General features: G+C 37.4%; 1 protein-coding gene across 17 annotated transcripts in view; it reads left to right on the top strand.

Moving 5' to 3' along the window:
- The window catches only part of MYT1L (myelin transcription factor 1 like), a 308,892-nt gene that overhangs the window by 185,695 nt on the left and 98,568 nt on the right, over nt 1-24,629 (top strand). For 16 of the 17 annotated variants that reach the window (XM_061460728.1, XM_061460729.1, XM_061460732.1 and 13 more), the window contains one exon: nt 21,962-22,332. In XM_061460728.1, the coding sequence (XP_061316712.1) occupies nt 21,962-22,332 (371 nt within the window). The remainder of the gene's footprint in view (nt 1-21,961; nt 22,333-24,629) is intronic. The other variant, XM_061460724.1, reaches the window with a different exon arrangement.

Raw genomic sequence — 24,629 nt, 5'->3', positions numbered from 1 at the left:
CCTATTTTAAAAGCTTCTTAACATCATAGTTTGTTATTTTATAAAGTCACAAAACCAGTTACATTCTGTAATGGATTAATCACTTGGCAAATATCACATACTTCAGAATGAAAAATGTTCTAACAAATAAGAGCCCTAAAAAGAATCTTAAGCTGGTAGCATGGCACTGTGTATATCAATTTAGGGTTCTTTAATCCATATATATGAGTGTATATCTGAAAGCAGATAAAGCCATTGTATAGAAATTAAAGCAAAACACAATCTTAAGCTGAAACAATGCACATCAAATTTCAGTTCAGGCCAAATTATAAACTTTTCAGATTTAAAATTAAAATACTGATAGAGCTTTTGCTGTATCATGGATTTCAATTTGATTGCTGAAAATAAGAATTCAGATTAAATAAACCAATCTAAACATTTAATCTACGAAGGACTTTTGCATGACTTTTCTTCATGCTCTCATACCGCATTTGCAAGGGATTTTTTTTTTTTTCACTAATCACTGACAGAATGGCTTGTAAAAAGAAGTGAGTCTCAACAATGAAGAGGGATCATAACATAATGTTTGGATCTATAATGCATGAATTGTCCCAAACCTTATAAAATATATTGTATTTTAATTTTCCACCAAATTTCTTGATACTGCCCATTCTTTGTTGCTTTACTAGGCTGTCTCCATTTCAATTACATTATGCAGATAGAATTGTTTTGACCATCTTCTAATTTTTAAGCATGAGATTTGTGAATTCATACAACAGATATATTTGAATCTATAAATACCTTAGAGCTTAGCATTGCAATTTTGATTAGGAAAATCCCCACATAACCTTGTACTGTATTGGCATTATATACTGTAGTTTAGCTGCCTATATTTTTGAACAAAGTGAGTGAAATAATTCAGGATCCCAGACTTTGAAATTAAAAGACTCAAATACCTCTCTTATTAGAAAATTATTGAATTTCTGTGGCTTGTTGCGCCATATTTCTTATTCAGGTTTTTTCATTTCATATACCTTTTCACCCACCGGTTTGATTGCCATGGCTGCAGCCATGGGTGAATAATTGCCTGTCTTCACAGGAGCATGTTCTGGAGCTAAAGTCGAGTGTTTGCTTCCTGATGTATGCCTCATTTGGATTCTGCCGACAGCCTAGGGGCTGTATTATTCATGCCTTGACAGATAGCACTCACTAAAAGCATTGGAACAGGGCCAAGTACTGGCAGAGAGATAGTGGAGCATTGCAACTTGCAACTGAGAGGAGCATCTATAATACAAAAAAGAGAAACCCTCATACCTCCCTTTTACTGGTCTCACTTTGATGGAGAATTCATTTGCATCAAAATAAAATACCCTAAAAATAAATACTTTTTTTCCTAAACCACGCTTGAAAGTTTAACACAATTTTCCACGTTTAATTGCAAAGCTGATTTTAATTAGTAAGGCCCTGCCTGTGAAAAATGAAGATTCACTTGGGTGAGTGTAACACATTGCAGTGTCTGCTGAATGCTCTAATTAATGTATGGCTGCTGTACAACAGGGTGCACTGTGGGATATTTATGAAAAATTCTGTGCACGCAGCTAGTCTATGTGTATTTTAGTTCTTGAAACCACAAGAATAAATAACTTTTCCCCCTTTATTCTTTATGAGACATCATTGTGCATGCCATCACTCCATCCATAAACTTTATGGTGTGCCTGTCCCTTTTACTATTTGTCGACGATGTTATAAATCAGAAGCCAAGACATACATATTTTAACATTAATTTGATAGCAGAGCATGGTTGCACGCTGTGCAGAACCTGAGGTCCACTGGTGCATTTGTGTTAAAGTCTAACCACAGAACAGTGAGGTCCTTATTGTTGCTTGCTTTTATGGTACTGTGAAAAATCCCTCTGAATGCTGGAAGTATAGATAAATATATATTAATTTCTCTCTAAGGTGATAGTTAACCTTGATTATAGCGTTAAATAATGATAAAATTATTCACTGGATATGTACGTGAGAAAAAAACATACTCAATTACATTCTGTTTCATTTAACAGTATATTTGCTACAGATTTTGGTAAATTGTGGTATATACAAAGAATAACAAGAATAATATTATAAATGCATTTTATATAAAGTAACCCACTATTCAGGTTTTGTAAAAAAATATTAATAATGAAGCTTCACTGCTTTGTTAAATCCAGCTAAAGAGAAATAAGTAAGTAAATAAATAAATAAGTGAAAGAACGTAGAGATTTTCAAACAGAATACTGCAAACAATAAATGTACTGACAGAGAATCCATAATGTATTAGAGGTCTGTATTGGCTGCTGTCTGGATTCAGCAATATATCCTTTGTCTGATTGTTGATTAATGATTAGAAAGGTGCAAAGTTGAGTCTGAAACATCAACCAAATGTACACCAGCAATTGGCATGTGGCTCTGCTAGTGGCTATTGTCTAGAGGTGACTGCACAAAGAAACCACAGTTCAATTCCTCCTTCCACCATCTGGATTGGGAATAGCAATTTCAGTGGGAGAAAGCTGCAGGATCTGCATGTGCCATGAGTACTAGCCTAATAAATGGAGGGAGAAAAAGGGAAAATCTGAGGCAGGATCGTGGAGAGTGCTGGCCCAACTGTGTAGCAAAAACAAAGGACAGACTTGGGGTGTGCTTTTTACAGTGGGTCTTTAGGCTTCTACACTGCTGAAATGATGTTTTCAGTTTCCCTCAAATGTCAGGCGCTGGGCATATTTCTCATGCAGCAGTCCACTTACACCCACAGTGTTTTCTGTGGAAGGATCTGTGGGGATGTTGAAGACCATGTGGAGAGTATGGGAAAGAAATTTAAAAAAAAAAAAAAGAAAAAGAGAAAGAAAAACTAGAACATTCAGTAATACTGGGGAGATAATTTCCCCAACAAGATCCTGGAAGCAGCTATACACATTTTCCCTTTGCCTATGGGAAATCTATTTGGTAGCCTAGTAGTTGTGCTGAGAACATTGTATTCTCTTAGGAGAGAAAGAAATCATCTGGAGTTGAATAATTTGTGCTTGTCATAATGGAAAAGAGGATCAACAGAGTTGGTTCTCATGTGATAAGCCAGATATTTCATCTTCCTATGCCTCTGTTTCCCCACTTGTAAACAGAAAGAATTTCAGGCATCTTAAGATGCAAAGACAGAAGCGTATTTGAGGATTATTACAAACACAAGGCCCAAACTCTTTCTCTGATGTTTATCTGGTAAATAAAGATCTGTTAGATGATTGATGATGTCAGAGGAAGAGGATGTGACCTTACACTTCAGTTCTTTTTGGTTCAAAACCTTTTTCTGGAGGATAGAGTGAAATTAACTGACTTGTAATAATAAGAGAATTTTACATTTAGCGTCAACTCTAGCTTCCCTATTTCATAATTTGTGAATAATCTCTACATTTCTGTAAAAAGTATTGATTCTGAGGTATTTAAGAAATCTGTTTATCAATGTGTATTTTAGTAATAATGCAGTGTCGTAATTTAACCCACACCGGTCACTAAGCACCGCACAACCTCTTGCTCACTCCTCCCCCCAGCCCCGATGGGATGGGAAGGACAATCGGAAGAAGGTAAAACCCATAGGACAAGAACAGTTTAATGATTGAAAGAAAGTAAAATATAATAATAATGCTAGAAACAGTAATAGAAATATGTTGTTATTATTATTAATAATAATAATAATGAGAGGAATAAATCCCAAGAAACCCAAGTGATGCAAAGTACAATTGCTCACCACCCGCTGACATTGACAATTGCTCACCATCCAGCCCAGCCCAAGTGGTGATCAGTCCTTTCTGGATGATTCCCCCCAGTTTATAGCCTGGGCATGACATGCAGCTAGTCAGTTAGTTAGTTAGTTAGTTAGGGGTATGGACTAGTTTGAGTCAGGTGTCCTGTCTCTGCTGTCTCACAGCTCCGCATTGGCAGAGCATGAGAGACTGAAAAGTCCTTGATCAGAGTAAGTGCTACGTAACAACTAGAACATCTGTATGTTATCAGCATTGTTCACAGACCAAAGCCAAAACAGAACTGCACCAGCTACTAGGAAGGAAATCAACTCTATCCGAGCTGAAACCAGGACATGCAGTCAGAGTTATTAGTCTTACACTAAACCAGAAAAGCCATGAGCAACGTTGTTCACTATGTTTGGGGTATTACAGAGCTGCCTGTATCCTCCTACCAACAATTCTGAGCAGCAGCATAGTGACTATGTGTGCAATTGAAAACTGACCTGAATATTGGAGCATCCCCACTTAGGCCTTTGAAGACAGGAGCATTTATTGGTGAATACTGGCAGCTGGATAGACAGGACAACCTGTTTTTTAACTTGCTCCAGTGTCGACACCAATGCAAATAGCATAGATTACTTTGAAAAAGTTCTATCCATAGCTGGTATTCATGCTATCAGAGGATAGCGTTGTCCTGCACCTTATTCTCCACCACTCAGTGAAAAGGATCCAAACTGCTAGAATCATCAGGGAAAGAGCAAGGGAAATCATGTAAGTAAAAAATAAATTAAGTTATAGTTATGTTTTTCTGTCGAATATTCATAAGCACAGGCACCCAAAGTATTACCTGGTCTAGTGGAAGAATATGAAGGAAAACAAGAAACCAGCTCAAATATGAAGGAACCAGAAACCCTACATCATTAGACCATGCTAGCAGAAAAATCCACATAGATATATACGTAGAAATAGGAGAGAAATTAAGCACAAAAAAAGGAGAGACGTGAGAAAAACAACCAAACAGAAAATAAATTAGTTCGGTGGATTGGCTTTTTTTTTCCTAAAAATACTCTTTGATGTGTCTTTAAGTCTTATACTGAAGTTTTTCAACAAATTGAGACAGCCCTTTCAAAGATATCACTTCTTCTTAGTGGTTGATATGAAGTACTGCTTCTAGTGGTGTCAGCTCAGGACAGTGGAAGGAGAGGTACTCCTGAGCCATCTTTGATGACGATAATCTAAATAAATACATTCACAGTACAGAATCAAATGCCTAGGGGATAGATAGCTCCTGAAGACATCCTCAGAACTGTAGAGCTTAGGACACTTAATGGTGATAACTTCAAACAGATGAGTGGACCTACCAAGTTAGTTTCCTGGCTACTAACCTGAATCACCTTCTAAAGAAACTCTTTACTGATTAAAAGAAGCTTACTGATGACAGGAAAAGGGATTGCAGATCCTAATGTCCTTTCATTATTTGCAAGAACCAGCAGTGCCACACTGTAAGTGTGAATGGAAGAATGAAAAACGGGTATAACGTCTCAGACAAAATATTCCTGTGATTGAAGTATGCCTCTATCTTAAATCTATGATTTATGGTAAGATTTGTAATATTCTATAGCCAAATGAGACAGGAGAGGATATGATTGGCTTTAAATGTCCATACCTGCCATTTAAAACAACTTTTTCAAGCTCAGTTACCTGGGTGTGCCATCAATATTTTTATTTAAAGTAATGATCAGACCACTAACCAGATGAGTAAGTAGTGGATAAATGCTTTCTGTCCAACTGATACACATGAAAGAAATTCACCAATGATATGCAGCTGCTAATGGTTTTCATGCTCACAATGTCTCCAGGAGAAAATCTTAGGAATACTTTGTGAATGGGGAATAGGTGTTCAAAAAAAAAAGACCAGTGCTAAAAACTGGCATACATTCGACTTCTGCTTTAAGTCATCTAGCCCAAAGGGTGGACCCTCATCATCACTCCCTTATTTTGTGTCTGGCTCTGGGGTCAAAGTAGAAATGTACTTTAAACATTTTAAGCTTGCTCAAATTTCTAATGTTCTGCCAGGAAACTTTTTTTTGGGCACCTGGATACCTATGTCATACTAAGTACATCTCTAATCTCTTATTGGCTTGTTTCAGTGTAGCAAGTCATCTAGCTTGTGATCTATGCAAAGCATGGCACTCACCCACTACTTTACTCTTTGTTAACAAGAGTTAGAACATGTTTCTCCCATCTTCTGGGAACTTGCATTGGCTATGAAGAAGCTAAGGTGTCAGGATGTTTGTATTCACTTTTGTTGATTTGTTCATATTTTATGGACAATAATATATTCAAAAGGAATAGGGAAGGTTATAGTTTGTAACTTTGAGCATTCACAAGGAGAGAAAAGAACTCTTATTTCCAGTTTCAGCATTAGCACTTCGTATAGAAGACAAACACTAATTTTAGAGAGGCGTGGAATGAATCCTTCACCAATAGCAAAGGACATGTAAATATATTGTTTTGCATGAAGTATTAGAGAAGTGGGCACTCTCAGCCCAGATTACTATAAAACTTCATGAGCAAGCAGTCTTTTGAGAGATGCAAAATTAATCTTCAGTTACCCCTGGCAATAGAGGATATTAAACACAAATTTCTCACACATTTCTATATATTCTAGATTAGATAATGGCTAATTCTGGGATCGTGATTCTTCCTAGTCAAAAGACTGAGTTAATCTCTGTTTCTGCATGAAAAAAGGCAGCTTCGGGTGATTAATTCCAACAGTGGAAATCCCCCACTACAGAAAATACCTTCCTTTAGTCTAGATTACAGTGTCTAAATTCTGTTGTGTGTTAAGTGCCTAGGTATTAGAAGAGGAGCAGATATACCTCACTTGGGTATATCTGCTCACTTGGGAAATTCTAACTGAAACTCAGAATTTCACTGTGCAGCTATGCATAGAAACTGAGAGCTGTAATGCATTTGCTCCCTTGGTAAACTAGCAGTTCGTGACTCGCTCTTTCCACACAAGTAATTTGCGTCACAGCCAGAAGTTGAGTCATGCCTCTGAATCTCCAGTGCCTTTTGGTTTAGACCATGCTTCTTATATTAAAAGTTCATTTATACAAAGATTAGCAAGTGTTTTCTTGTTGCTGAGTGTTTGTATGGTCAGTAAGAATAATGTGCTAGAATTATTGAAATACTGTTTAATGTAGATCTTATTTGGGCATAGTTTCTTCTAGGGTGATCAATAAGGGCTAAGGGTTTGTTGGTACTTAGTAACTATTCAAAACTACTTCAGGAGAAGGGGACAAGCAAATGGTCATCTTAAATAAGAGGATATGTCATATATCATGACATATATGATGGATATTCTCTCATGAGCCTTATAGATGTTTGAATGTCACTAGCCCCCAAACAATAAAACAGATTTTGAAACATTTCTCAGAGAAATCTCTAGATATCCCATTCTTTGTGAAAGGAAGTCCAAGATGTGAAGTCCCAACAAGATGGATTGGCTACTTAGCATCAAATTTACTATGGTATGCTCAGAAAGCGTTTTCAACTGTTTATTTTAAAACATTACACAAATATTAATGCAGTAGCCCCAGTCCTTTTCGTGATGTTAAGTATTTGATTTCAAATGACACCGAAGGTCGTACTGCTTATGAAGTTGTAATACATTCACAATAACACACTGACTCACAAGACTGGTCATAGCATCTTTCTATATTTATAGTGCATAGGAGTTTGAGATGGGAAGTAGAAAACAAAATAACATTGTTTATCTGTCTGAAAATGTGGGAATAATTCTGACAGAATGTAATTGTGTGACTTTATTGCCAGCAGGGCTTTGGAATTAACATTTCTAGTTCTTAAAACACAGACACTTAGCTCTTCTTTTTAATTCCATATGACGTAATGTATTATCAGCTTTACAGTCTTCTGTCCCTTCCACAATGGTGAATTTGTTTCAGTGCTACTTGCAAGGCAAGTGTACTACTTTCTGAGTCATACTACCATCTCTGCAGCACCTAGATGTTTGTTAGGAGTACTGACATACTCAGAACTGACATGGCCTGGCTGTGCTTAGCTTGTCAGACTTAAAGAGATCACAGAGAAAGACAGACTCAGAAACTGAGTCACAGTTATAAACCAAACACCATTTTCAAAAGAATGCAAATAAATTCTGAGTACTGTGTTAACTTCATATTATGTTATCAAAAGGATGTAGGCAGAAGCACTGAACAGTTAAAATGGCATTGACTGAAGTTGGAACCGCTTATTTAAAATGGTGGCATTTAAGCAAAACTATAAAAACACTTAGCTTTTTCTATCTACTATAATTTTGATTGTTCATTGAAAATTGTAGCAGCCAGTTAGACTTAGATCACATGTAGTGGATGGCTGAGGAAGAACCACAACAGAACTATCATGGTTTAGATTTGCTAGAAACAATTTGTTGTTGGTTTTTGTTTTGTTTTGGGGGTTGTTTTGTTGGGTGTGTTTTTTTTACCTTTTATATATTCTGTGGATTTCACTGTTCTCTTGTGTAAGCAGGAATAGAATTTCATTCCTTTTACACTATAGCAGTTATAGAAAACCTATTTATGTTATGCCCAGAGGTGCTGCTGCTTAGCTAAGCTGTGCTGCTCATTGCTTTCTGCATGCCAGAACCTTTGAGATTTGCAGATCGCAGGTACTTATACTGGCATCCTCTGATCCAGTAGGCACAGGAGGCACCCTCTGCTCACCCTAACATGCAGAGACAGCACTGATCTCTATAGACAGCATAGCAGCCACATCCCCTTTCATGGAAAAAAAATGATAGTGGAGCGTCACGGGCAGCAATGGAAATACCACCTCAGGAAGCAGTGGTTTCTTCATCGGCCTAAGTGGGCCTGAGCATAATGTTAATTCCAAAGCCAGAGCCATAGTGAAAAGATGACAGGCAAAGGAAGAAGCTGCCTTCTGTCCTGACTGTTGAAGCCAGGCCTGTGGAAGGAAAGGAGTGTGTGGTTTTCACAGAGAACAGAGAAAGGAAAAGTTAGTTTGCTGATAGCCTGGTTTTGGCTGGGATAGAGTTATTTTTTTTCCTAGTACCTGGCACAGTGCTGTGTTTTGGCTTTAGTCTAAGAATACTTGTTGAATGCTGATAGCACACCAATGTTTTAGTTGTTGCTAAGTAGCACTTACCATGATCAAGGACTTTTCAGTCTCCTGCTCTGCCAGTGAGGAGGGGCACAAGAAGCCAGGAGGAATCAGAGACAGGACACCTGACCCAAACTAGCCAAAGGGGTATTCCATACCACAATATATCATGCCCAGTATATAAACTGGGGGGAGTCACCTGGAAGGTACCAGTCACTGCTCGGGTCTGTCTGGGTATCAGTCAACATATCATGAGCAATTGTGTTATGCACCACTTGTGTTTATTCCTCTCTTTTCCCTACTATTATTATTCTTAATAATAATAACAACAACATATTTATATTGCTATTTCTAGTGTTATTATTATATTTCATTTTCTTTCAATTATTAAGCTATTCTTATCCCATGGGTTTTACCTTTTCCTGATTCTCCTCCCCATCCCACTAGGGCAAGGGTGGGTGGGAATGAGCAAGCGACTGCATGGTACTTGGTTGCTATCTGGGGTTAAACCATGACACGTTACTAAAGGGCTGCTCTAGCGGAATCAGATTTGGAGCTATACAGATCAATTTGGATCCAAAAAAAACAGACAAACCCCCAAAACCAAAACAAACAAAAAAAAAAAAGAAAAAGAGCAAAAAAGAAACGAAAGGGCCTTCCATTTTTTGACAATTATTTCAACCTAAGTTGTTAAAAAGAAAATGCAGAGAACAGTATCACACTGCCCATATCAAAACAGAGAGCAATAACAGCCATCTATGCTACAGGCATGATTTTTTACCTACATTGGAAAGTGTGGTTTTGGATTATGGGTCATATCTTCAAGATGGTGCCTAAGTGAGACTTGGAAGTAGATGCAGATGTCAACAAGAAAGAGGGAAGTGATTTTGTAAATATTCTTTTCATGGTACTTCATATTTTTTAGTGCAGATACACTACAGTCAGCATGCTTGCTATAGTGAGTCCCAGGTTTCTATACATATATATATTGCCAATGGGGAATTTATTCACTTAAGGAACTTAGTCATCTAAACTTAAGTACTTTAAAGTTAAGTGTGATGACCTTTGATGTTGCCACAACTATTCTCATGATAGATCTGTTCCCCAAATATATAGGACCTTTTTTAAAAGTGACTAACACATTGCTAACTGACTTTCAATGAGACGTGTTAAGCATCAAATGGCTCAAACTATTAAAAAATTAAAAGTCTTTTAAGTGGCATATGCTTTCTAAAAAAGTTGCCTTCAATCTTTTAAAACTAAGGAATCTGTCCTTTTCTCATCATCTTCGTGTTACACACTTCTGCTTCCAGGCATTTCCAATCTTACTATTTGGTCCTTGGACGGTACATCATTCTGGACCTTTTGCTACTCAGTTGACCCTTGCTGCCTTTCATATCTGTGCATCTTTAAAATGGAGCATCTGAACTTCAGAGGGGGATAACTGCCACATTTCCCTGGGAAATCTAGCTACTGGAGGTATATTGGCAGCAGATTTTCAATGGAAACCGCCATTTCCACCCACAACCCAGCTGCCACATTTAAATCATGCTGTGTGGGGCTTCCACTCCCTTGGGAGGCTATTTTCATTTTCCTTCAGAGATTATTCTATGGTCTAATGGAACTCACTGTCAGTTATAAAAAGTAACATTATATGCTGTAGTATTTTTTTAAATCGTGATGTGAGTCAAGTTAGAGCCTCACTATTCTGGACTAGAATGTGAAGGAACACAGTTAATTTTATTTATTTATTTTTTTAACTTTTTTTTTTTTTTTTTCCCTGAATAGACATCCTTCCTTTCATAAGATATATCAAAAAAAGGCCAGATTAAGGCAAAGCCAGACGTCTGGCTTTTGGACTTGTGTGATTAAGCCACTAGGTAAACTTTCATTTTTAGACCAGAGTATTTCTAATTCTGATCATGAAGAAAAAAATTAAAAGGTCAAAACCAGATAACTGAACACAGGATATAGCTTTGTCCTTTGAGCTCCCAACAGCTTGAACCATTTATGTATGATAGATGAGTTGTACCTTAGTGGAAATACTACCAGCAAGACCCCCAATAAAGCAACTCCTGTGTGCTGCAGAGTAGTTATGTAGATTTCCACAAGCAAATCCATGCTTTTCAAGGTGTAGGTCGTAGCATGTGCAGAGGTGGTGCAGCAGCATTTTCTCAGAAGGGAGAATAATGATCCACAGTACCTGCCTTGTACTTGCATGGGGTGGGAAAACATATGCCATTATACTTGCGTCACTTGAAGGGTGTGCCCTGTCACTGTCACTCTGAGCAAAAGTTAGGTCAGGAGAATTCTGGGGATCTAGAGCCCCAGACTGCTGTAATGCATCTCTGATAGGAACTGCTAACAGGGACTCTAATAACTGTTAAAAATTGCATAATACTAAAATAGCTGTGTTATCTACAGCAAAGAACATAATGTCTTGGTTATAAGTTTGTGCTTATGACTTTGTATGCAGTAGTGAACTGGCAAGCACAACAGCTAGTAACAAAATTTTGTCCTAGAAATTAGGCTTAAGGAGGTATAATGATAAAGGTATTTTAGAAATCCTCTTTATGCAAAAAGATTTTTATGGTAGCCACTTGGGTGCAGAGCTCACTAAGAAAGAAAGCACCCTTAAAAATTAATATGGAGGATTAACTTTTTGTTCGTTCATGTCGTGGTTTAAGCCCAGGCAGCCCTCTCTCACTTCCCCCCTTTCTTCCCCCCCTTACCTCCCAGAGGGACGGAGAGGAGAACTGAAAGAATGTAACTCCCATGGGTTGAGATAAGAACAGTCCAGTAACTAAGGTATAACACAGATCACTACTGCTGCTACCACCAATAATAGTAATGATAAGGGAAATAACAAGGGAAGAGAATACCCAGCCATCGATACCCAGCCCGACCGAGCAGTGAAGCAGCCCTTCCGGGTAACTCCCAGTTACATCCTGGGCATGACGTGCTGTGGTATGGAATACCTCTTTGAGTAGTTTGGGTCAGGTGTCCTGTCTCTGCTTCCTCCCGGCTTCCCCTCCTCCCTGCAGAGCATGAGGCTCACAAAGTCCTTGGTCAGACTAAACATTTGAGTAGTAACTAAAAACATCGGTGTTATCAGCGCTGTTCCCAGGCCGAAAGTCAAAAACACAGTGCTGCACCAGCTACTAAGAAAGAGAAAAAATGACTGCTACTGCTGAACCCAGGACACTTCATAATAATGTTTGCTAAGTGCATATTAATAACAGTTAATGTTTTTACCAAGAGACCAATTCTAGCTGCACCTCCATAATGCAATAAAGCAGAGAGAATGCTGTCATTTCTGTTCTGTTTTAGAAAAATCATGTGTTCTCTGTGTTATGGAAAAGCACAATCTTTTTGCTTTTCCTTAAATAGGAAGACTTAAATACCTTAATCCTCTAACAACCAGAATTTAGAATATTTTACACTTGAATGACTCCTAACCAACTGTGCAAGACAAAGAACAGTATCCTGTAGCTGATGCTGGAGGTGAGAATCCAGTACATAAGCACTGAAGTGGTTTCATCTTATATAATTTTGGTTTTTGTGATTTTTTTTTTTCTGTAATTTAAGATATTTACTGATGACTGTCTTGTGTAAGAAAGCTGCTTCTTAGCATTATTCCTTTCCATTGAGTGTACTCTTCAGCCATTAGCTCTTTGAATAAAGTGAGATGCTTATTGATATGATTACAGAAAAATTGGTGTATTGAATTTCTTAATTCTGTGCCATATATCTTAGTTAAAATGAAGTTGGGAGCTAAGGCTACTTTGTATCTGTGTAGAGATGATAGGGAGAGTATTTGTGATAGGAATCATTAGCTGATAGCCTCATTGTAGCAGTCCTACATTAGAGATGCAATAAAATGACAGCATAAGCTATTATTCAGTACTTAAGTACATGCTTGAATGATAGTTTGACCTGCAGTGTTGTTGTTAAATATGATCCATTGAGACTATGTCTAAGGGTGTTGATTCTACTAATACATATCTAGCCATGTTGTTAAATGATTGACAGTATAACTACATGAATCACCTTTGATTTCCCTTGCTTTTTGAATGCTTGAACTTAGAATGCTGAATTGCTTAAAAGCAATTACATTTAAAATGTTGGAATAAAAAAATGTCATACGATGTCCAAGGCTCAGGCATTATGACTATGGATAGATTCTTTTGTAATTTATAGATTCACTCTTGTGTATTCTAATGCTTTAAATTTGTAAATGACTATGAACTTTTCCTGTTTCATGATATCATGTTATCACAAAAAATATCTAAATTAGTATGTGCCCTATCCTCTACCTGTATTGAGGCTGAAACACAGGATACACAGAAATCTGGACATCTTGTCAGCTCTAGACAATATTTTGATTTAGTTCAGTGTAGCCAACCTCGTTTTTGTCTGCATTTAGGTTTTCCTTCCTAATGTTTTTCTTCCAGTGTAGATTTTTAAAATAAATATAGACTTCAGGATTCTGAATTAGTGCACAAGTGGTCACTGGCTCTGCATGGTCCCATTTTTATGTGTCTGGGTTACCTCTAAATCAATACTGAAATGTGAAGAATCAATAGCTACTTAGCAAAACTTGATTATATGCATTTCATCCAATGAAACAATATGAGTCATTAAACCTGTGCTCTTTGCACTATCCTAGTTTCTTTGATCAGTTCCTGTATTCAAGGGTCTGGCAACAACACATAATTGTGTCTTGTTCTGGCTCTTGAATGCACAGTTAAGTTGGGTATTTGCCATCCTAAGATTAGAGCACAACTACAGCATTTGTCTGACATTGGATCATGGAGATGGTCTTGAAAAGACAGGTAGGCTATAGGGAGGAGAATTATTCATGTTTAGTGATACAGCAGTGGAAACGAAAGAAAAAGGGGTTTGGGTTTCTCTTTAGGAAAGTGTGGTACTGCATGTTTTTAAAATGTTAGGTACTATCTTTGTTGGGGATGGACATACAATATTTAAAAAAAAAAAAAAGACAGAAAAAGCCTTGTATTTCTCTCACTTTTACCAGATTCCTAAGTGGTAGAAATATAAATTAATCTCCATTAACTCCCTTTATTGTTGGTGGAGAGATAGGCAATGTGTCTAAGAAAGGTGAGACGAATTACCTCCCAGGAGGTTCCACTTTCTTTGCATTGACTTACAGAAGGAACTTAATATAACATGTATAGACATAGTTTTTAGGAGCCTAGGGGTAGGTGAGAGATGAACGCCATCTATGGAATCATAAGTCATGGGGCAATCAAATATTATATTGATTTATTTTTATAAATACTTTTAAACAATCTGCAGCTGCAGGGCATATACTTTGCTAACCTGTACTGCCATGCAAGTTTTTAGTCTCATGGTTTGTTATTTATCTTTTACATCTTGCTTTAAATGAGCTCTCTGGGTCTTAGATTTTCCCTGTGTATTTGTACACCTAGAAATACATTATCGTGCCTGTCCTGGGTTTAGCAGTACCAGTCAATTTTTTCTCTTTCTTGGTAGCTGGTGCAGTGTTGTGTTTTTGACTTTCAGCTTGGGAACAGAGCTGATAACACCGATATTTTTAGTTACTGATCAAATGTTTAGACTGACCAAACAAGGACTTTGTGAGTCTCATGCTCTGCCAGGGAGGAGGGGAAGCTGGGAGGAAGCAGAAACAGGACACCTGACCCAAACTACCCAAAGAGGTATTCCATACCACAGCAAGTCATGCCTGGGATGTAACTGGGAGTTACCCGGAGGGGCACACTCTTCTTGGTCGGGCTTGTTTCGGCGGGTGGTATCGTATTCTCTTCCTTTGTTATTTCTCTTATCATTATTATCATTGGTGGTAGCAGCAGTGGTTTGTGTTATACCTTAGTTACTGGACTGTTCTTAACTCATGGGAGTTACAAGCTTTTAGTTCTCCCCATCCCTCCGGAAGGGGAAGGGGGGGGGGGCGGCGGTGTTGGGAATTGGACTTCATGGCTGACTTGCTGACAGAGTTTCAACCACAACAGTTCATTTTGCTTCACTGAACAGATATTGAATTCAAAAAGTTATATAAACTCATTGTTTAAATGGGTTACTTACTGTAAAGCTGAAAGTTTCCTTTCAGTTGTCATGTCCCAAGAGCAGAGACTCTGGTGATGGGTGAAACAGTCTCACCAGCCGGATGGCAGGTTAGCTAGTAAGTTGGCCACTGTTCGTCACAGGGCTCAGTTACAGCATCCAGGGTTCAGTTATATCAGTTTGGAGTCTCTGTGAATTGGGATGGGGAGGTGCTTCACCCTGGGGATGTATAGGATCCACTTAAAAAAAATCCTTACTTTGACTTAAATTACTATGACTCTACTGAATACGTCAAAGCTAATCAGCTTTTTTTTTTGTTAAAAAATACGTATTTCTGTATCTAAATTTCTATAAAGAAATAACTGAAGTTTTGAGCTCCATCATTTACTTCTGGCATATCATTCTATTCTCCTTCCATTTGTTACTCCTAACACCTTTTTGCACTGAAGCATTTTTAGAGACACTTCATTTTTCTTTAGGCCTTATTTAGTTAAATAATGCTATACACCTGAGTTGATCTGCATTGTGTTTGTGGCTATTCATGTGTTTTAAAAGGCTCTGAAGTGCAAAAGGATCAAATTGGCTTTTAAAGATCTGTGAAGAAAATATCACATCTTCTGCCTCTACCTTTTGAGATCCTTCTGGGCACTTCTGTAATTTTTCTTGCTTTTCGAAAATTCAGTACATAAAAATTTGAAACTCCAGAAGGAAAAAAAAAAAGATAGGGAGCTCTGCATTTCACTTATCAGTCAAACTTGTACCTGTTCAGGTAAATTAATATTTTCACTGAACTGAAATACTATTGTATACATATCTAATCTGAAAAGTCAATAAACTTCTATTCACTATAGATAAATGAAGTAAAGATGGTGTGTTTTGGTACTGCACACAAAAGCACTTCCTGCTTATAAAGAACTGATTTATTGAACCAGAAACAGAAGCTCATGGGAAAGTCTGAACTACAGCAGAACTGTAGAGATGAGTTTATTGTATTCAAAAAGGTGTTTGTTTTTTTTTTTATTTTAATTATAGTTTAAAATAGATTAAAAAAATAGTAATTTTACAAAAATACTTAAGCATGTAAAACATGGATAGGAACACACATTTTCCAAAGCACAGAATCTGGATTAATGCGTAACTCCAACTGAGAAGACAGAAGTTAGGGCAGTCATTCTGTAAGTGGCCTTAGATGCTATGTTGCTTAGAAATGCAGTGATTGCAAGAGTCATGCCTAATTCTAGAACGGTATTCAAGGCTCTGGCTCAGATGTTGGGTTAGTCCTCTGGATTAGGATTCATAGCAGGCAGGATGCTAGCAAAGAAGATTTTAATCCAGCTGGTTGGAAGCACCAATTCTAGCTCTAGCTCTTCTTAGCTGCAGTTATCCATCTCTGTCAAATAAAAGCTCAAGAAATTTCATATCCTTCTTGAACTTTGATTTGTTGCTTTTTCCATTTTCACTTCTATAGCTTAGTGATTAGACTGCTCAGCTTCACCTTTCACAGCCTGGGAAGGTTGACTTAATACATCACATCGTCCAGGACAATACTCAGGCATTACATGGGACTTCTGAGGTGTGGTTAGAGTGGTTAGGGGTGGTGTGGCTTAGAGTGCAAAAATAATTTCCCACAAGGAAGCTTGACTCCACTGCTTCGCAGTTATCACTGTCTGCTGGGTTTGCTGCTCATTCCTGCAGCAATTTGGCATACTTTAAGCAGTCATTTAAATATGAATGGAAAATTGTCCTCAGCTGAAGGAGTTTATTCTTGCAATTGAGTAGGCAAATCTCTACGCTGGAGTCACACTCTTTTCTGAATTTATTATGAATTCTTTCATTCCTATCAATTCAATGTTCCATCTTCAACATGAGTGCTGCAAGCTCTGCCTCACAGCAGTGCATAGTCTGCTGGGAAGGGCATCCTCCTGGAATGCAGAGAGTTCAAGATGTAAGGTTTGGTAGAATCCAAGTATTTGTTTTCTGGTCAACTGCCATCAGTCAATAGTATCAGTCCTTTAAAGCTAAAAGTAGTTACTTTCGAGAGTGATTTAATAGGATGCAGTGATATGCTAATTAATTAGGTTTCACATTCTCTGAAGATTTGATTTGTTAAAGGACTTACCTGCAAAGTACCTATTTTCTTAATGCTCTAAAAGTTTTCATCTGGAAGTTATCTAGTCCAAACCAAAAATAATACTTGTGGTATCCAGTGGGACAAGTGTAAGTGCCTTGGGAACTTCCTGTCTGAATCCTTAAGCAGAAGTTTACTTCCAAGCAGACTCTTCCGGATTCGCTGTCCTCAACTATATATGATAGAATTCCATCTCAGCACCACTTCAGATACTTTAGTGTTTCGTCAAATGTTTTTGATAAACTCATTAGGTGTCTATTTAGTAAACTGTTAGTTACCTACAAAATGTTTTGGTTTATGTTAAATTAAATTCTTACGTGGAAAAAAGGAAAAAATGAGGACACTGTTGCTGGGGAGATTTTTTAGATTGAAGGAAAGAAAACCCCATTTTATAAGACTTTTCAAAATACTGATGAGGAAAAAAAACTAAGAAGAAAAAAAAGGGATAACAAACCTTGGAGAAAAAAAATATTATTTGAATTTAGGGCACAATATTGCCGTGATCTTATTTTTCTTGATTTGGATCTTACAGCACAAGGCTTTTGAAATAAAAGATTCAATAGAAAAGACATACAGATTGAAAAAGAAGGCTGGTAAACAGGGCAGATAGGAATCACTTTATCTAAACTAGGACCTTTGTTAGTCACATGAGCTCCCTTCTAATTCAGGTAGGGAAATAAGGCACTCTGAGAACAAAGTGTCCTCCAAACATAGGTGGCATGTCCTGTTTTTGATGTGCGAGTTGGCATATCATGGAGGAGAGAATATTAATCTGTAATCTGATTTAGCAAATCCCTGTATTTCTCTAGTCTTATACTATAAATATTTAAAGAGATATGTTTCACTGTTATAGCTGAGAAATAATAACTGTACTAATTATGCTGAGAATTATATTAGTAATAAAATATATTAAAATCAAGAAGTTGAATTCTCATACTAATTATGCTTAGAATTATATTAGTAATAAAATATATTAAAAATCAAGAAGCTCATTTCTGGGAAAGAAATATGTATTTCCTGAGGAAAGGTACTACTGAATGTATCAGTGAGTAGGATACTATTTTTAATGGAGAAAAATTGCATGAGAGTTAAAAAAATACCATAAATCATCTTCTAACTAAGGAGTATAAATTCACGTATTATTTCTTCAATTTATTCAATTATTAATGTCTATATGTCCTCTTGGAGCTTATCACTATGAAATTCAGCAGCGTTCCTTCCACAAGAATTATTCATGACAGATTACAAAAAACAGAGATGACTGAGTCACACAGCAAAGCGGTGTGGAATATTCAGAAGTGTGCTTCTGGAAGCCCAAATGTATATTCCACTGAAAGCCAAGAGAGCTGAAGCGTGAGGGGAAAATAAGACAAACACAGCTGACCAGGGAAATACAGTGAGCAGTAAAAGAACAGACAAAGGCAAGCAAGACACATAAATCAATGGGGTCAAGGCTTTGAGCAGGGATAACCAAGTCTAAAAAATAAGCAAATAAGGGGATGATCACAAAAGGCAATGAAGAGAAATGGAGAGAAAATTGCAGAAGCTACAAGGACAAACAATAACAGATTTCACAAATATATGAGGAACAAGAGGTCAGTGGGAGAGTCTGTCATCTCTGTATGTGGTTGGGAGGGGAAGTTAGTGACAGAGGCTGCTGGGAAGCTGGCACTGCATTCCCCTTGGTGAGCTCTCTGGAGAGACCACAGGGAACATGCCAGAAACAGAGAAGTGTCCTGGAGGCAGAATGTGAAAAATTAATGAAATGAAGGATGAGAGCAGAACAGGTTAAGAAAGAAAAGAAGAAAATAGGGCACCTAAACAGTAGGTCTAGTGGCCTGTTTCCTGGGTTTCTGCAAGACATGGATTTTTTTAACTTTCTCAGACTATGAAGTCTGTAGTACACAAGGTGCATATATAAGTTATATGAGGTATATAGTTGAACAGCTAGTGCAAGGCAGTATCTAAAAGGTTTTGTAAGAAAAACCCATGCAGTGGTAGCTTTATAAAGTATAAATCCAAGCGTAAGCAAAAACAAGTTCAGGGTTGTGGAGAAACTGGTGCAAACTAATGAGGAAAAATTTTACAATAGCTGAATAGGAGTTAACCAATTTCCTTGGGAAAGTGACATGTTCCCAAGAACTCAGTGCTGCACCCAACCCTTAAAGTATACATATGTTTATTTCTGTTAGTTGCTGATGTGTCCTCATTTAAATTCTATGAGCAAAGGTACTGAGAACCTGAGAACCTACTTTATCTGAGATAAAGTAGAAAAATAAAGTCAAATTCACAACTTTAATTGAATAGTTAGGTTGCAAATAGTTATTTAATGAGATTTATAAAAGCATTGAAGCCAATCAGGCAGCTAACTGGCATTGATTTCCATTGCCAGTTACGCACTTTCCAGGGTGGACCCGAGTCCCAAGTAATGTCTTAGATTCTCACAAACTTCATAAAATGTTGTGTAGAAAAGCATAAAGACATGAAAAAAGATGACCAAAAATGGCAATGACAACAATTTATTTCTACCTGTGACCAAAAATTTGTATCTAAAAAGTCATCAATAATTCTTAATGCCAAATAGAAAAAATAAACAACAGCTCAAAACAAAATAAATGCATTTGTTTTCTTACTTTCTTTTTGCCTAGTTCCCAGACTTGCACGAATTCTGAAGGGGACTGTTTTGGGGTATTACTAGATGAAAACTTTTGCAAGTATTTAGCGTTCTTAACTGAACAAAGATCAGGGCAGGGTGGGGTTAATGTTCTGGCCTTAATCTGATGAGACAGCCAAGGCTAGTTGAGACAGTGAGCAACCTGGTCCAGTGGAAAGTGTCATTGCCTATAGCAAGGGGAGGTTGGAACTAGATGATCTTTAAGGTCGCTTCCAGTCCCAATTGTTCTACGACTGTATGGTTCTATGAGAGAAACAAATATAGTCCAAAGAGACCAGAGGCTTAGGCCTCCTCTTTTCCAAAGTTTAGGGCTCTTATAATTAGTGAAAGTTTGGGCTTTTGCTTGCCTGATGGGTATCAGACTGAGTTTCTTGCAGCCAGCTCCTCAGGGACTCACCTTCTAGAAGAGAATGCTCTCTCCCAGGATATGCCATGTAATCTGCTGGGTGGAGCGTGGTCCTGGAATATGGATAATGTGCATCTGTTCACTCTCTATCCTGAAAATATTAGGTCTCAACTTTAGTGTCGGTGTCTGGAAACTGTGTTAGTGCTGCTACTCCATATCACTCCGAAGTGAGCATGATTGGAATCTGGCTAGAAGGAGGCACTTGAAAATTTACTCATGAATGGTGTTAATAGAGGGAGGTGTTTAATTTAGGCATGCTGGATTGGATTAAACTTTAAAGACACCTATATTACCTACACGTAGAGAGAGGTGCCTGTGTTATGAAAAGGTCTCCCTTAGCAGGTTTTCCATGATGAATAACATCTTTTGTGGCTGTGTGTGTTCCTTAGATATATGTGTGCCAGGCAGATTGAGTCAGTCTTCCTGTGAAGATGTGCTTAAAAATTTAGGTAGGACAATGGCTAAATCAGACGCTTAAATAAAGTGGCTAGGCACTTAAAGCAAACTCTTGTTACCCAAGTAGCAGTTTAAATAATTGGGTTGCATAGTTGCTCATATGGAATTAAATCAGACCAAAATCAAGACAATGCTGCCACTGCAAAGAGCACATCTGTAGCACTAAGGTGGTGAAACCTTCTATTTGTCAGTGGTTTGTCAGTAGAATATGAAGCTTTATTAGAGTGGAAGAAAATGATAGAAATCCTCAGTGATTTGTAATTGGGATAAAAGAAGCAAAAATATAATGTTATGCGGAAGTTATAAGTAGATAAGAAAAAGGACTAGAAAGAACAGTTTAAATGTCCCAAAACTGGTTAAGCACAGGAAGACTAAACTCCAATATAGTTAGAGTAGCATGTATAATCACAGAGTAGAAAAATTTAAATAGGAAGTTCTTTAAACAAAAAGCAATTTTTGTGTGCAGTCACTCTGTGTAGAAGGTTACAAAGATTACACAAGATTGATCACACTCAGTAAACACAGATTATGTGACCTTTGAGATGTGGCTACTCTGGTACAAGACCAGAACTCTGAAATGCTGTTTATGTTGCAGTGAGTTAACATGATAGGTGAGGAAGTGGTGCTCCACTTTGAAAAGTCTGACTTTTTCCACTGACAAAGGGTTTTGTTTATGTTTTGGGTTTTTTTTTCGGTGTGAGAACACTTCCAACACTGGCTCTGAAAACTTTTTTTTGGGGTTTTGTTTGGTTGTGTTGGGGAGCTTGTTTTCCCCTTTGTCCAGACTTGTAGCATAGCAGTGGAGAACTTATGAGCAATTAATAATTTATAATAATAACAATAAACAGCAGCATTAAGAATGTGGTTGTATTTTCATTATTTAAATATCATTGAAACATGTCTTAATTGTACACAATTGAAACCTCACTGAGTATTTTAATATTATAAAGCACTGCTTTATTCCTGGTTGTACTGATAGCTAACAGGTAGGATAATATTGCTTATTTTTCAGCTGTACTCATCTGCCTTAGAAATGAGTGTAACATAGAGAAGAGAGAAAACAATGAGAAGGAAAACAGCACATTTATATCAGTTCTGACATATACGTGTGACACTTTCAGGCAAATAATAGTTGTTTGCAATTTCACAGGTTTTGTAAGTGTCCACCCCCTTGGTCATTATTGCCTGAGCAGCACTTTAATTTTAAAATACACAATTGAGAACAGCAACTAATAATGGTGTAGAATTAGAATACATGACTAAATAACATGAGTTATAAAATTTGCCCCATAGAAATCTGCAGAATAGTGTAATAATTTCCATCTTTTGTTTTTGCAGTGTTTATGGCTGTCCTTTGGCAAAAAAAAGAAAAACGCAAGATAAGCAACCCCAAGAACCAGCCCCCAAAAGAAAGCCCTTTGTGGTTAAAGCAGACAACTCTTCGGTAGATGAGTGCTATGAAACTGATGGAACGGAGGAGATGGATGAAAAGGAAGAGGAAGAAGAGGAAGAGGATGAAGAAGAGGAGGAATATTCTGATGATAATGAGGAGCAAGGTGACGAGGAGGAGGATGATGAGGAGATAGATCGAGACGAAGAAGAAGAGATTGAAGAGGAAGAAGAGGAGGATGAAGAGGAAGGTGAAGATGTGGAGGAAGAAGAGGAGGAGGAAGAAGAGGAGGAGGAAGAGGAGGAGGAGGAAGAACGTGGTAATAATCAGAGTATTAGTAAAAAAGTAAACAGTGTGTGTTTTCTGGGTTAATCTTCTAGTGTGGTGTGTGAGGGTTTAGCTGTGCACTGCTCATTAAAGCTAATGGAAGTCATGCAGTTAAATCTCTCTGCTCCACACTGAAAATATACCCCACTGTGTTCCCTTAACATTTATTTTAATAAGTCTGTCTTCCAAATATTTTTTAATACACCAGCACTCATATTTCAAACAAGGAGGGTGGACATGTGTTTGTGCTAAAAATGCTTGCATAAAATGTAGTCCTAGTGGTAGATTAGTGCATGCAGTTACCAGGAGAATATTCACGAAGGTACAAGCAAAGCATCAGCTACAGCTGGGTGCCTGTACTGATCATTTGCAAGTGTATTTGCTGGATCTGCTTATATAATGTCAGTGGTTGCCCACATAAATGCTGTCACAATTTTGCATATAATTTTTGTGAGCAAAAATGGGCCTCTTCGCTTTGAAAATTTTGCCCCGTACTTCCCCATACCTCTACCTCTAAGAAAGTATTCAGAATGAACTGTTAGTATATACTTTGGTTCTTTGAGACTTGAATGCTGTGTGCTTTAGTTGATTCTATTAAAGATATAGAATGAGAGGTTTACATAGACAAAATCCTTCTAAAATTCACATATTTTGGTTAATGTACTATGGAATTAATGCCATTTAGACAAGCAGGTCACTGATAGTAACCAAATGAATGCAGTAGCAATGTGATTAGCTTATTTACCTTTCCCTTTTTTGGGATGCTGGACTCTATATTACCAGTATTTTCAAAATATGTAATCAGTGTCCATTTACTTGAGAGTCCATATGCTGATGACAGACATCATAATGCACTGGGGTGAAATGAAAGAAACATGCAAAAATTAATGAGCTATCTAAAAAGTATTTTGTTCCCATTTCCAGGGAACACGTTTTTGGTTGGGTAGATTCACCTTTCTAACCAATAAAAATATAAGAAAAGGTTTCAGCACTCCTCAGTTGGATTCCTCTTAGGAACCAGGTATGAAAGTTGTATGACTTTTGTTTCAGCATTCTGTAAGGTCAGATCTTAAATTTTATAGACAGAGTTCAGAAGTATTCTTTCCATTTGGGCCAGCTGGGTGGCTATAAGCATTTTCTCAGATATCTGAATCTGTAGCATCTCCTCAGTTGCTTGAATTTGCCAACAAAATTGGTAGAGCATAAATGGCCAGTCTTCAGAGTTACATGAGTTTGATGCAACAGAAAGGCAATTTCCTCTTGCAGGGAACTCTCCTGCTTCAGAACCTGGAAGAGAAGCTGTGTTAGATCAGGCTGATGTGCAACTGCTATTGCTATCCTGATGGGCAAGTGCAGATGTCTAGCAGTTTCTTTAAGAGCTAATGGTGACTGAGTTTGTTGGTGATTAGGTTATGGTGCAACTGCTGCTGTGATTTCAGCTGACTTGAAAAACTTTGAATCTACACTATCAAAAATTATAAAAGGAAAAAAAAAAAATTAAGTAAAACTCAAGAGCTCAAGAAAATTGCTTCTGGCAAGCCAGCAGGCTTCATACTCGGTTTACTTTTACTATCATAATGAAACACAGTGGTTTACTTATTCCAACAGTTACACATGCAGTTAGTGGTCCTAATCAATCAACAAAGGCTGACATTGCTTTTTGACTGCTTTCCTTCCGTATATAGTAGGCTGTGGTTAAGAACTGCAAAAGGTTTACAGAAGTATCTGTATTAGCTTCTCTGCATATTATATGGAATTAAAACTTACATAGGTCAAGCTTTTCTTAGGATCCCATGCTATTCCAGTAATAATACACATGTACATTAGTAAATATATATGTGTTCTATGTAAAATACTGGTCTTTCATAAGAAAAAATCCTTATGAAATGGGAAAAGTGATAATAGAATTTTCTTTAAAAAAACAAAAACAAAACCCATGATCTTTTGAGAATCAAGGTAGTAATCACTATGCAACAATCCCATTTAAAAGCACAGCTGATTTGCAAGAAATGGTTTCTAGCAATTATTGAGTAAAGTAGGATGGAGTTCCTTGTATCTATGGCAAGCAGTAGAGAGTGATAGCAGCTTGTTCCTGGTGAGATCTAGAACCTAATCAATAAATCGGGGGGGGGGGGGGGGTTAGGTACTTTATTTCCTATTGGTTTCAGTAAGGATCCTGACATTTTGCTTTCTTCCTCTTATAAGGAGCTCTGGTGGAATTTGGACTGTTGGTTTTCCATGGAAACAAAGTGCAATTGAAGTTAAGGATTATAAAGCTACATAGTCTGA

The sequence above is a fragment of the Pezoporus flaviventris genome, unplaced genomic scaffold (genome assembly GCF_033815535.1).
Source record: "Pezoporus flaviventris isolate CSIRO_AGI_PZ_B2104156 unplaced genomic scaffold, CSIRO_AGI_Pfla_v1 ptg000031l, whole genome shotgun sequence".
Lineage (NCBI taxonomy): Eukaryota > Metazoa > Chordata > Aves > Psittaciformes > Psittacidae > Pezoporus > Pezoporus flaviventris.
The sequence above is the reverse complement of the archived record's forward strand: the minus strand, read 5'-3'. Positions and strand labels throughout refer to the sequence as shown.